Source organism: Ambystoma mexicanum, chromosome 3q, assembly GCF_040938575.1.
Source record: "Ambystoma mexicanum isolate Mex_15411 chromosome 3q, UKY_AmexF1_1, whole genome shotgun sequence".
In the NCBI taxonomy this organism is placed as follows: Eukaryota; Metazoa; Chordata; class Amphibia; order Caudata; family Ambystomatidae; genus Ambystoma; species Ambystoma mexicanum.
The window spans coordinates 1,197,242,236-1,197,254,968 of NC_090926.1; the positions used below are offsets into that span (position 1 = coordinate 1,197,242,236).

A 12,733-nucleotide genomic window follows, 5' to 3' on the forward strand; every position below is an offset into this window, starting at 1 on the left:
ACACACTCTGGCTTCGGACACAATGATGCAGTTCATTTCGTGGACCAGGGCCCACTTGGACTTCCATGAAAAGTCACTAGTTTATCCGCTGGAACTCTCGGCTCACTCCAACCGGGGTCACCTTTTAGCGTATAATACTGTTCAACAAAAGTTTGTTTCCTTCTGGTTACCTCAATTCAGTACAGGTTTACCTCTGCCGGGGTCAACCCTTTCAATCACAATTTGTGGGGGTTCCCTTCTCCAAACTTCAATCATACCTTAACAGGCTTCCCTCCGTCGGGCTCAAGCCTCCTTTCACTTTCCTTACGCTGTTGAAGACTTTCAAAACTGCAAGACTTTTTTTGCTCTTACCTCGGCATGACCACTTTGACGTGAAAACATCACTTTTTCTCTCCTACACCATGACCTCTTGGTAAATGTAGTTTCGAGCACAGTACTTATTTTGAAATTCAAAGATATCTCTCACATTCAGGTTTCCCAGTGCCGGGATCAAAGCTAACAGGTCAAAGTCATCTCTCACATCCAGGTTACCCTCTGCTGGGATCAAACCTAACAGTTCAAATCTTGCATCTTAGTTTCTTACTCTTCCCGTCACTTCTACGGCATCAGACATTTCACAGAGGCTTTCGATTGGGCAATCTTCTTTCACCGGACCACTGTGTTACTTTGTATTTTTAATTTACAGTTCTTTACAATGCTTTGTTTTCTCTTGTGTTTTATCGGCACACATGCAACCTTCATTTGTCGGATACTGTTGCATCAAGTTTCATGTAACACAGACAGAACTTTCGTTGCTTTCATCAACTCACCGGCTGTGTTAATTGTTTGTTCACTTAACTTCTCATGGGTCTCCCTCGGTCGGGCTCGGTTCCCTCCTTTACTTCTCACACGGGTCTCCCCCAGATGGGCTCGGACCCTCCTTTTACATTTCACACAGGTCTCCCTCAGCCGGGCTCAGACCCTCCTTTTACTTTACACTTATGTCTCCCTCTCTCTTTGATCCTGAAGTCAAGGCTGATACCAAAACTGCTGCTGCACCTCCCCAACTCTGCCATTGACCCGAGAGGGTGGCTTGTATCTTTAAAAACAAAAGAGGTTTGTCTCTTCTTTCTAGGTAGTCTTCCTTGCGCAACCTTCAAGGCTCTTCTGAGGTAAAGATCTCTTGCCGGGGTGTCAGAGGTTTCTCTGTACCTCGGTTCAATTCCTCGGCCTGTCGCTCTGCTCAGCCTGGTTCACCGTCGCCCTGGAAGAACTGCTCCTTCTCGTGCACCGCCTTGCTAGGAGTGTGTCTCAGTGTTCCACCTTTTAACCATGTGGGGAGAGCTAATAGGTACCATGTGTATGTAGTTAAGATCAAGTGCCTGACCCTGCCAGATGTTATTAGTGGGACATGTCCAATGTATTGCATGGGTGGTACTCCTTTCAACCTCAGACCTCCTCTTCCTCGACTCAGTGTTTGTGTAGGAAAGGGGGGATCTGGGAAGTTAGAATATCCTATAATCCAGGATGGGACAGGGGTATTTGGAAAGGGGGGGATATCATGGTTCGCCATCAGGCATTCCTCCCCCACTCCCCGAGGACCCCGAACCCAAGTGATCCTTGGCCACTTTTCCACCCCCAGAGTCTGGATCCAAAGGCGATGGCCGTGCCCTGGCCACCTGAGTAATGGATCCACTGGGGTTAGGCAGTGAAACACCCTCTGTTTTTTCACACTGAGCACCGGAAGGGAAGCAAATGCTCCCAAAGAGGTAACGCCGTTGAGTGGGGCGAACAGAGACATTTGAAGTTAGGAAAGCCATAATGTTTACAGGAGCCTGATAAACCCAAGAGGACAGATGCCACACGTAAGCCAAGTTGAAACAATCCTATTAGAGAATCAGAGGGTTTTGAGGAGTCCTGAGAAATCAAGAGACTTTAACATTCGAAGCTGGCAAAGCCAACACGGTTATGGAAGCCAAGAAAACCTAAACGGGCAGACCCAGACAAATGGGGTAATTATGAGTTTGCCAGTATCCCACCAGTTATTCTGGCAGGATACCGGCAAACTGACCATACCATTTCCGCTGCCCGATAGCCCGGTATTACCGGGATACTCCGGGTGGCGGAAACTCAGGCTTATTCCATGGAGTCCCGTAGGGCCTCATGGAGGGGATTGCCAGAATTACTGGCCCCGGTAATATTGGTGCCAGTAATCCCAGCATTTATTTGCCAGTAGGGGCCTGATTTACCAGCAGCTCGGGGCAGGAGGTAAGTCAGTGTCTCGACCATCAAACTTGTTTTGCTGGTCTGGTAAAATTACAGCTGCCGGAATTATTGTACCAGCAATTTCTAGGGACCGTCAAAACTGTAACGACCCCCAAAGTAAACCTGTCAAAAGACCTGAATCTTTTGGGAAGTTCAAGAGCCACTAAGTTAAATGAACATAACTGGAGAGAGAGCGAGAGAACCTGGAGGGTTCCAGTGCTTAAGCATAAAACAAGAACATTGTACAGAACCAAGTCTAAATTGGAGGAATTTTAGAAGGAAAACATTTTCTTCCTGGAGAGAGAGAATTGTAAAGAACTGATATTTCACCTACAGAACCCGCATAGAGGTTGAGGACTGTGTTTTGCGACATTGATGAACTTGTGAAACCTATGGACAAGAGATCCAAGTGATTGGGCCAAGCAGAAGCCACAGACAGAGGCTATTGCTCCTGCCTCCGCCCTTAACTTTGTTAAGTTTTCCTAAGTGGTAGGGCCAGTTAGCTGAATAGGATTTGGACTCAAGTCTATTTCTTTGGACTTTGATGAACACCCTTATTTTTAGTTTGTTAGGCAGGAAACATCCCTCATAGCGGTAGGGCTAGGTAGGATTTTTCTTTTTATTTGAATGCAAACCCTTAATATGGCACATAATAGTCCAAGTCCTTCTGGATCGCCACAGAGAGAGTAAGAAAGGGGGGATTTCATTTTATTGCGGCCACCGTAACGCTGCTTTGCTTTTTAGAGACTTTATTATACATTGTTTTTTGTGTTTTACTGTTTTGCTACCCTCCCCCTAAATACCCTGTGAGGTGTGTGAAAATACTTGGAATTTTAGTATTTCTTCCGTTTTCATTGCTGGCAGTGCTCTGCGAGTGACCTGGCTCATCGCTGCAGCATTTATGTTCCGGGAGTTGCTAGTGAAGTGAAGTTGCTAGCTGGTGAAGCTATAGATAGTGAAGGCATGCCCCGAAACGCTCACACCAGAACAAATACAACCCACTTTGGAAAAAAGACCCAGGTCGATATTATAAGGATAACACGTTTTAACCTCACACAAAAATGAGAGGGACAGCAAAGAACTCTGCTGCCAAGAACGTTCTGCTGAAAAAGGTTACAAGCAGAGGCTTAAGAGGAGATACATTGTCATTGTGACGCAACACTGTACAGTAAAAACATGCGCGGCTGGTTGGTGTTTGCCTATACATGATCCCCCTGGTCCATAAGGGATGCCAGGTCATTAGTTCCAGCCCAGTCCGTCCATCTTCCATCACATGGGTGCTGCAGAGATCATCTTCTTTAGCTAAACTCCTAACACAATTCTACTTCATCATTTTACTGTGCACATGACAGGTTATGGGGCACTCTGACCTCCACACACACATTTCACTCACTCCCTCTCGTGCCATCCAGCTAAAAGGTCTCCACCCTCATTTTAATACTTGGAATTTATTATCGCTGATTGCAGGTATGTTTTTATTAACTGCCGGCTCCCACTGAAGTATTCCTTCCGTAATCATTGCTGGCAACGCTCTGCGAGTCATCTGACTCATCCCTGTGGTATTTATGTGCCAGGAGTCGTGTTCGCGCAGTGGACGGGCTCAGCAGAAGCACAGCCTCCGCCCTGAAGTGCCACCTGCCTGTCCCATCTGTGTCCATCCGCGCTACAGACGGGCGCTGGGCTAATACTGTTTCTCCTGGTATGATACAATACTGAAGGGAGGAACTTACACGTAGTGCCCCACCTGGTACGGTACTTCCTCCTGGTTGGTCCTCGAGGGCCGAGATTGATAGTTCTTCATGCTTTTGAGCCTGCCTCGCATGTTAGGTGTTTGTTATTCAATGCTCGTTCTCTAGCGGCCTATGTTTTAGCCTGTCATGGTCTTCTGCATGAATAGTCTCCTGACTTGGTGTGTGTCATGGAGACATGCCTGAAGGATTCGTCTGATCCCTGTTGGTGCACGCCCTGCCCCCCGGTTACAGCATACTTAGTGAAGATAGGGATGCCTTACGTCCTCGTGTGGGTCTTGCTATGATATACCATTCCACATTCGCCTGCTCGGCTATGTCTTTTATGCATACCATGAACATGGAGGCTTTGTTGCTCCTTGTCACAGTCTCCCCCTCATTCACTTTATACCTTTTTCAAGTGTACCGGCCTCTTGGATATGAACCTGGTTGTTTTGCCTTTTGTGGAGGCGGTGACTGATCTCAGATTGCGTTATTATACCCTAATTGTTCTTGGGGACTTTAACCTTCATCCCAATGATCACAATGGCTTGCTTGCAGACCCCATCTGGTTATGAGCTACTACTCATTCTTTAGGCAGCATCTTAGACCTTATACTGGCCCCACATCCCTTGGTCTGTTTGTATCCGTGTCTGCCTGTTATCTGGTCGGACCATCTAGTTCCCTTTACTGTCAATGCTTGTCCTTTGTATACTGTGCCTGTCCTCCTCCCCCCCACTCACAACTCAGGCACAATGTCTCTAGTATCAATATCTCTACACGCATCTCTGATTCACTGCTGGTTGATCTTGTTTCTCTATCTGAGGCTTTGACCAATACAGCCGTATGTGTGGTGCCCTTGAAAGCATCCAAGCCTCATGGCCGCCTGTCTGAGCCTGGGTTTTCTGCCGATCTTGCTAGCCTCCGATTTGCTCCCTGAGCGGAATTGGCATATATCTTACTGCTCCCTCGCTCACCTTGCTTTACGCAAGGCCACTGCATTTTACCAAAACACTGTTATGAATGTGAAGTACCCTTCTCGTTTCAGGTTGTATCTGCAGTTAGTTCTCCTAAGCAAATCTTCAAGCTCGTTCAGTCCCTTTCGTCCATTCCCACTGCTAATGTGGTTGTTCCTTTGCCAATGTTGTGTGATTTGCTTTCTGTTTTCTTCCATGATAAGATTGGAGCTACCAGGCAGAAGATTTCTAGGCCGTTACAGTCAAACAACTCAAAGTAAATGCCTCCCTGTGAATATGGGATTTGGGTTCTTTGCCCGTAACTGAACCGTTTGCAGCAGAAAGGTCTGTAGCTAAATTACGCGTTACGGTCAAACAACTCAAAGTAAATGCCTCCCTAAGCATACCCTACAAATACACTTCCCCCTCTACTTAACTTTTGGCGGCACACCTTGCTGTGTGCCGCTGACTCCCTCTGACACTGGTTCCCTTCACTTACATGCTTGGGAACTGGTGCTGCAGGTTCCTTTCCATTTTTTTCTTCTAACTGTATTCCCCTATGTGGGGGACACCCCCCGTAACCCTTATAGTGAGCAAGGGGAGCAGGGGACACCCCTGCATCTCCCGTTCCCCTTGTTCGCTATAATAATATAAATATCTCTACATGCAACTCTGATTCACTGCTGGTTGATCTTGTTTCTCTTTCTGAGGCTTTGACCTATACGGCCAACCGTTTGGTCCCCTTGAAAGCATCCAATCCTCGTGGCCGCCTGTCTGAGCCTTGGTTTTCTGCCGATCTTGCTAGCCTCCGGCTTGCTCGCTGAGAGGAATTGTCGTATATCTTACTGCCCCCTCGCTCACATTGCTTTACGCAAGGCCACTGTATCTTACCAAAACACTGTTATAAATGCGAAGCACTCTTCTTGTTTCAGGTTGTATCGGCAGTTAGTTCTCCTAAGCAACTCTTCAAGCTCGTTCAGTCCCATTCGTCCATTCCCACTGCTAAATGGGTTGTTCCTTTGCAAATGTTGTGTGATTTGCTTTCTGTTTTCTTCCATGATAAGATTTTGTATTTTGTATTTATTTTATTTATAAAGCGCAGCCAGGCCCAGGGGCATACGGGCGCGTAAGTTAGATCTGGTTACAGTTACATTTGAGTGCAGTAAACAAAGGTTACGTTACGGTTACAGATAGGTACATACATTAGTATTACAGATACATATATACATGTTGCAATGTTCATGTCGCAGTCAGTGGAGGCTGCCGATAAAATATAGTCTAAGATAAATTATTTACAATATGATTGGAGCTACCAGGCAGAAGATTTCTAGCCTTGCAGCTCTAGCTACCTCGATAGTGGACACTTCTGTCCCTAAGCACTTTTCTCAGTCTCAGTCTGAATTCCCTGTTTTTGAGGACTCAGATATCACCTCAGCTAATCTGGGCCTGCAATCTGTGTCCCCCCGGATCCTATTCCGCTCGGCATACTTAAAGAAATCATCCCGTCTATTGCACCTTTGGTGTCCTCAGCTGTGAATATGGGATTTGGGTTCTTTGCCCGTAACTGAAACGTTTGCAGCAGAAAGGTCTGTAGCTAAATTACGCGTTACGGTCAAACAACTCAAAGTAAATGCCTGCCTAAGCATACCCTACAAATACACTTCCCCCTCTACTTACCTTTTGGCGGCACACCTTGCTGTGTGCCGCTGACTCCCTCCAACACTGGTTCCCTTCACTTGCATGCTTGGGAACTGGTGCTGCAGGTCCTTCCCTTATTCCCCTATGCGGGGGACACCCCCCCCGTTTCCGTTATAGTGAGCAAGGGGAGCGGGGAACACCCCCGCAACTCCCGTTCCCCTTGTCCGCTATAATGGTCATTTATGGCATTTTTGATTGATTTTTGGCTGTATGGGATTTTCGTACAGCCTGAATTCAGTAAAATATGCCATGCAGTTTTTTCTCTTCAGTCTTTTTGGGTGTTTCCGTGAATATGCCTTTTGTCAACTGCCATGTTCCTTCTGTGCTCAAAAATGTTCATATAAAAAATAAAATAGTCTGCATCCTTCACTTTCGTCTAATTTTCATCCTATCTCTCGTCTTTTTTTTCCCATGAAGCTCTTGGAAACTCTGTTCACACCCCTCCTTCGCTCCTATCTATAGGATTCCAGGATCCTTGATCGCTTTGAATCAGGGTTTCGGCTAGCCGCGGTACCAAATCTGTTTTAGTAACTGTGGTGGGCGACTTAGCTCAGATTGTGTATCAGGGTGGTGTTTGAACCCTGATCCCTGATTGATCTTTCCGCTACGTTTAACACTGTCGATCATGCCATCCTCTTTGAGAGGTTGTCACCGGCAGGTATCTCTGGCTCGCTCCTCGATTGGTTTCTTTTCCTTTCTTTCTGACCTCAGTCTCTTTTTCTCGCTCTGGTTACCTCACTGCCTATGCATATCACTTGTGTTGTACCGCAGGGTTCTGCTCTTTCTCCTCTTCAGCCTTTAGTTAAACATATTCACTCTTTTGGTTTTTGGTGTTATTCCGATGCGGATGACACCCAGATCTTAGTGCGTCTTGATCTGTCTCTTCCTACTACTTCCGAGCGTCGCTGCTCTTGCCCGTCTGCTGTCCATTCTTGGATGGGTAATAATTGGCTGCGCCTTAATGGTGAGAAAACTGAGGTTCTTACTGTTAGTACCTCACCCGATTCCTTGCTGTGGTCATCGGCTTTGTGGTCGTACGAACTTGGTCCTTTTAAGTACCTGGATGTGAAGTTTTCTGCTTCTTTGTCTATGCAGGCTCAGGTGAGCGCTGTGTATCAGGCAGTTCAGCTCACATTTAGGATTCTGCTCCAAGTGCTGCCTTATCTCTCACCCCTGCTCCGTTGTATGGTTGTATCCTCCCTGAGCTCTGGATCCTTAGACTACTGCAATTCTCTGTGTCTCGCACAACCGGCCTACCTTTTGCTACGGTTGAAAATTCTTTAAAACTCTGCGGCTAGGTTGGCCATTGGTGCATCCAGCTTTTCCTTAGTTTCTGCAATTCTTATTTCTCTCAGTTGGCTGCCTGTGCCCAAATAGATAAACTTCAAGGCCTTTTGCATTGTTCGCCGAACTTTCTACAAAACTGGGCCCGAGTATCTTCAGATTACGTTTTGTCAGTACGTCCCTTCTTGCCCACTTCGCTCTGCGTATCTTAGTCCCCCGTTTTAAGCTTTCACATGTGGAAGGCTGGTCCTTATAAATTGCTGCTGCGCCACTTTGAAACTCCCTTCCTCTTTCCCTTCACAGCATTAATGATCATATTCCTTCCCAGTACGCCCTGAAGACTTTTTTTGTTCCAACCCAACTCATTTTCCCTTCATCCTTATTCTTTGTCTTGCTCTCCTAATGCCATGATGCCCTTGTCAGTGTAGGCTGCGCTTTAGATATTGACATAACATAACAGTGTGAATAATAGACTGATGGGTTTAGCAAAAGGTTATGTTTCCCTGGTACTGCTGAATCAATAAGCAATCAACAATAGCTTTTTAAAACAAACACATACATTTGCACAGCATGTCATTTCAAACGTCTGTATTATTACTGTTGACATTACTTTCAATTAAAATGTGTTATTGTTTATCTATTCATTTTTGCTGCTTCACTTTCAGTCTGGGATATTATTCCCATAATATTATACTTCCAGTAGATGTGCATTTTGTTCTTTTCCCCCTTACATTTTCAGAATCCTTTTTATTTTAAGGCACTTATGGGTCTTCCTCACACCTATTCAATTGTACTAATATAAAATAATCAATGGTAGATACCATGGTATTTGATGTTTGGAAACGGCACACAAGTTGTATCCACATATTAAACCTTGTTTTCACGTAATTTAATTTCACATAACATAATAAATGGGTACGACGTCCTTTCATCGCGGGATGTTTTTTCGCTGGGTTTTTTACCGCAGATTTTTTTCCGAAAAAACTCATCAAATTTTTTGGGGGTTACATTTTTTATATAATTTGGGTGTGGGTGTACGGGAATATAAAAAAAATAAAGGGGTTGGGGCGTTGGGGTGTAAGCCCCCTAAAAATAAAAAAATGAAAAATGTGATGAGTTTTTTCGAGAAAAAAAATCCACGGTAAAAAAACCCGCGAAAAAACATCCTGCGATGAAATGACATGGAACCAATAAATGAGCCCACTGCACACCAAGTTTCTACATTGTATCGATAAATGAGGTGTAATGATAGAAATGGCAATGGAGCACACTCTTGCACTGGCCTGCCTTTGTATCCAGTCCAGGCTCTCCACAGAGCACCACTGCAAGGGTGAGAAGGTAGTCCAGAGCCACTGCCATTATTTCGATTATCTGCCTAATGAGACCAGCCAGCAACTGACTATTCTGTTTCATTGTGCTGCAGGTCAGGACGGTTTACCAATCTCTACCGAGCAAGCAAGTCCAAATGTGCAACGCCTTCAACCTGAGAGTCAGTCTTGAACCAGTGAAGCATGGTACGTTGTCTTTTATAATTATGCATTGTTCTGTCTCTGTTCTTTGGCTCTATGAATAGTCATCGAAATTAATTGAAACAAAACCCAGATTCTCCAACACACACACTATAGAAAATCCAAACAAACTAATTAAAAGCATTAATTATATTTAATATAACCAGTGCATATTTATTGTAGTTTATATCCTGACTTATGATATGTTGTGCTATATGTGGTGAATTCTCACCTCCGAAGGTTGGCAGAGGTGGGATCCTGCAGGTCTGCGACTTATCCCAACCATTTCAGACAAAAAACATCCAAAATGCACTAAACCCTAAGGAAGGATTTGCATTTTTCATTCCAGGGCCAAAGTGTCGACTCAGCATATAATTCCCATGGCGGACTTCTTTCCTGAACTCTCACAGACAGAAGAGAGTTCTTTTTACATGTACTGCAAGGTCTCAGTACTTACACACCATGAGGGAGAGGCAGGCAGGCTAATGGCCTGAGACTAAAAACCCACAGTCACTGCGAAAAACACCACCCAACCACAGCTACTGCACCACCCAAGAGTGAAGGAGCAGTGACAGCGCTTGCATGGTGGCCCTCTCCAAAGACCTGGAGTCCCAACACAGAACCACAGGGGATCATTGTCTGCATTGGTACGCAAGATCTCTCCAACACCCAAACGTACATTTGAAGTTTTACTGGGACAGCAGAGCATGAATCAGGAGAGCCCGGGCCAATGCTAATCACTATCTACGATTCCCAATAGCCTAGAAAGCAACCTATGGGAAATACATTGGGAGGAACTGACCCTTTTGTTGAGATATAAAGGGCGCAAGGGAACCCCAGTAGGGGAGAGAACTCTGGAGGAGATGCATCCTCAGCTGCAGTTCTCCAGCATGGAATCTTTCATGGATTCACATGCTCATTAATATTCCCCATTGTCAGGCTGGGAATCCTCAGTAATATTAAAGCAGTTTAGCTTTAAAGCTTAAAAAACTGCTTGTCACTTATATAGCCTATTGCAGTCACTTTGGGTCACACTGCCCCAGCCAATGGTACTAGTCCTCCTTAGCTCCACCCCTGGTTCCCTTTTTTCATCTATTTTTATTATATCTTCAACCTTTATTTTTCATCATCAATCACATTTGTGACTGCCGGTAGCAGGGATCCGTTGCTGGTGTGTCAGGCTGAGTTTTGACTGAACATATGCTGGAGCTGCTGAACCTCGACAACTCCTCAAAGGCGTGGAGCACTCAATTACTTTTATAACAGCTAAGCACACCACACCCCACTGGGATAGGGGAAGTGGATAAAATAAAAAAGAACAGATTCCTTCTGTGCCCTCAGGATGATCTTTAGCGGAAAGGAAAACAAATAACAGTTAACTTATAGCAGTCTATTTATCTGCCCAGTAATGAATGTCCAGTTTAAAATTTAATGTATACCTGCTTGCCCAGAGGAAGATTAGTGTTTTCTTCAAGAGACTTCAACTTGAAGAATATTCCTTAACTTTGCTGGTGGTTTTTTTATGTGTATATTCTTGTTTTAACTTAAAGAATAAACTAAGAGGTCCATTCCTTGTAACTTCTTTACTTACTAATGTAACATTTCCTCTAATGAGATGAAAACTGAATTGTGTCCAAAACCAACTTGCACATTCCATCTCCTTTTCTGTCTGCTTTTCTTGTTCTTACTGTTTTTAAAAAGCTGGATTTTTAAGGGTTAAGAGTTTATGCTCTGAGTTTGTTCACCTTCCTCTAGTGTTGTTGCTGCTTTTAGTCTGCACATTCCCACGCTCTCCTGTCTCCATGGAATGAGAGGCAGTCAGGGTGCAACCTGCGAGTTGTAAAATGAAATAACACTGTTAAAAGCTCAAGCACTGAAGCTCTCCAAAGAGTACAAGCAGTGTCAGGAATGCAGGCTATCTATATTTGCAGCTGCGTGTGAAATTTACTTCAATTGAAGTCTATGGGCTTCCAGTCACTGAGCAACCCACGCGTAATAGAAAATTAAAATGACACAGGTTTGGAGTTCAGATGAAGTCTGGAATACTGACGAGTGATGATTGCTGCCACGAGCGAAGGAAAAAGGAAATTTACTTCACTTGAAGTCTGTGTGCTTCCCTTCAATCCGAATTCCTTGCAGCAAGAAAAATGAAGGCAGAGTCGCCCGCAACCAAACAAATAAATTTAACGTGAGGTTAAGTAAATAATCAACATGGCATGCGAGAGAGGTAAGCCTATGCATTAAACAGGTCTCACTGCTCCCACGCTGCGGAGGGAAAGTGACTTGTTCTTTCTTTTACGCCAAAACCACGGAAGGGAAAGGAAAGGTAAATAGAACGTTCTGCTTGTGAAATCGAAGCGCGTATGGGCAGAAAATAACGTGTGGAATTCAAAGTCAAATGCAGTTAGTCACTTTCATAAAATGTTTAAACAACCAAAGTCCATTTTCGTTCCTTTCTTATCTCAGACTGTATTACAGATAAAATGTAATGATGCGATTCTTACTCCACATATTTGAGCAGACATGACATTTAATTGGCAAGTTCACATAGCTCTGGATTAACGACAGCGTCTCAGGTTACTGAAGGCAATTTGACTGGAATATCCTAGTACCTGTCCTACTCAGCTATAATGAACACAATGAAAGGCAGTTGAAAATGTTTTCCAACTGACCTAGTGAATAGCTCAGCCAATCAGATCACCAATTGGTACCTCCATCTTGGCTTGGGCAAGTGTCCACACTCTAAACAAGGTAGTTGACTTTGAAGCCTTCCTCACAAGGCCATGGCAGATGTCAGCAAGAAGAGCCTTTTCAGGCACCATTCTAAGTGTCGCCTCAAGAGCATTTTTGTGGACGATCGACACAAAATATTTACATATTGCCTGCACCCAGACCACGATGTGGACGCCTGTTTCATTTGCCAGTCCTTCGCCATGAAGACACGGTAGGGTCACAAAAGAAGGTTGGTGACTTGACTGGAGAAGGGTGTGAAGTCATGCCTCCATAGCTCTCAACCATTTGTGTCGCAAAGGCGGGTGAAAACACCCGATTTTATTTTTGGCGGGTGAGAGGCCAATTGAAATGAATGGGCGTGCAGGAGGCTTGGCGGGTGAGTCAGCTGTTTACAAGGCGGGTGACACCCGCCAAAAGCGTGTGAGTTGAGAGCTATGCAGGCCTCTGTCCGGCAGATCTACAGAAAAAACTCGCTCTGCAAAGAGGTCAAGGTCTCATGAGGACACTTCCTGGGGAAGAAACCTAAAAGTGCAAATGGGCAAAAGTCGCACACCTCAACTGCCCTTCTGTTGACGGCTATGGC

General features: G+C 44.9%; 1 protein-coding gene across 2 annotated transcripts in view; it reads left to right on the forward strand.

Moving 5' to 3' along the window:
* LOC138447740 (complement C3-like) overlaps positions 1-12,733 on the forward strand; it is a 2,843,165-nt gene that overhangs the window by 1,810,972 nt on the left and 1,019,460 nt on the right. For both annotated transcript variants that reach the window (XM_069604045.1, XM_069604046.1), the window contains exon 32: positions 9,333-9,423. In XM_069604045.1, the coding sequence (XP_069460146.1) occupies positions 9,333-9,423 (91 nt within the window). The remainder of the gene's footprint in view (positions 1-9,332; positions 9,424-12,733) is intronic.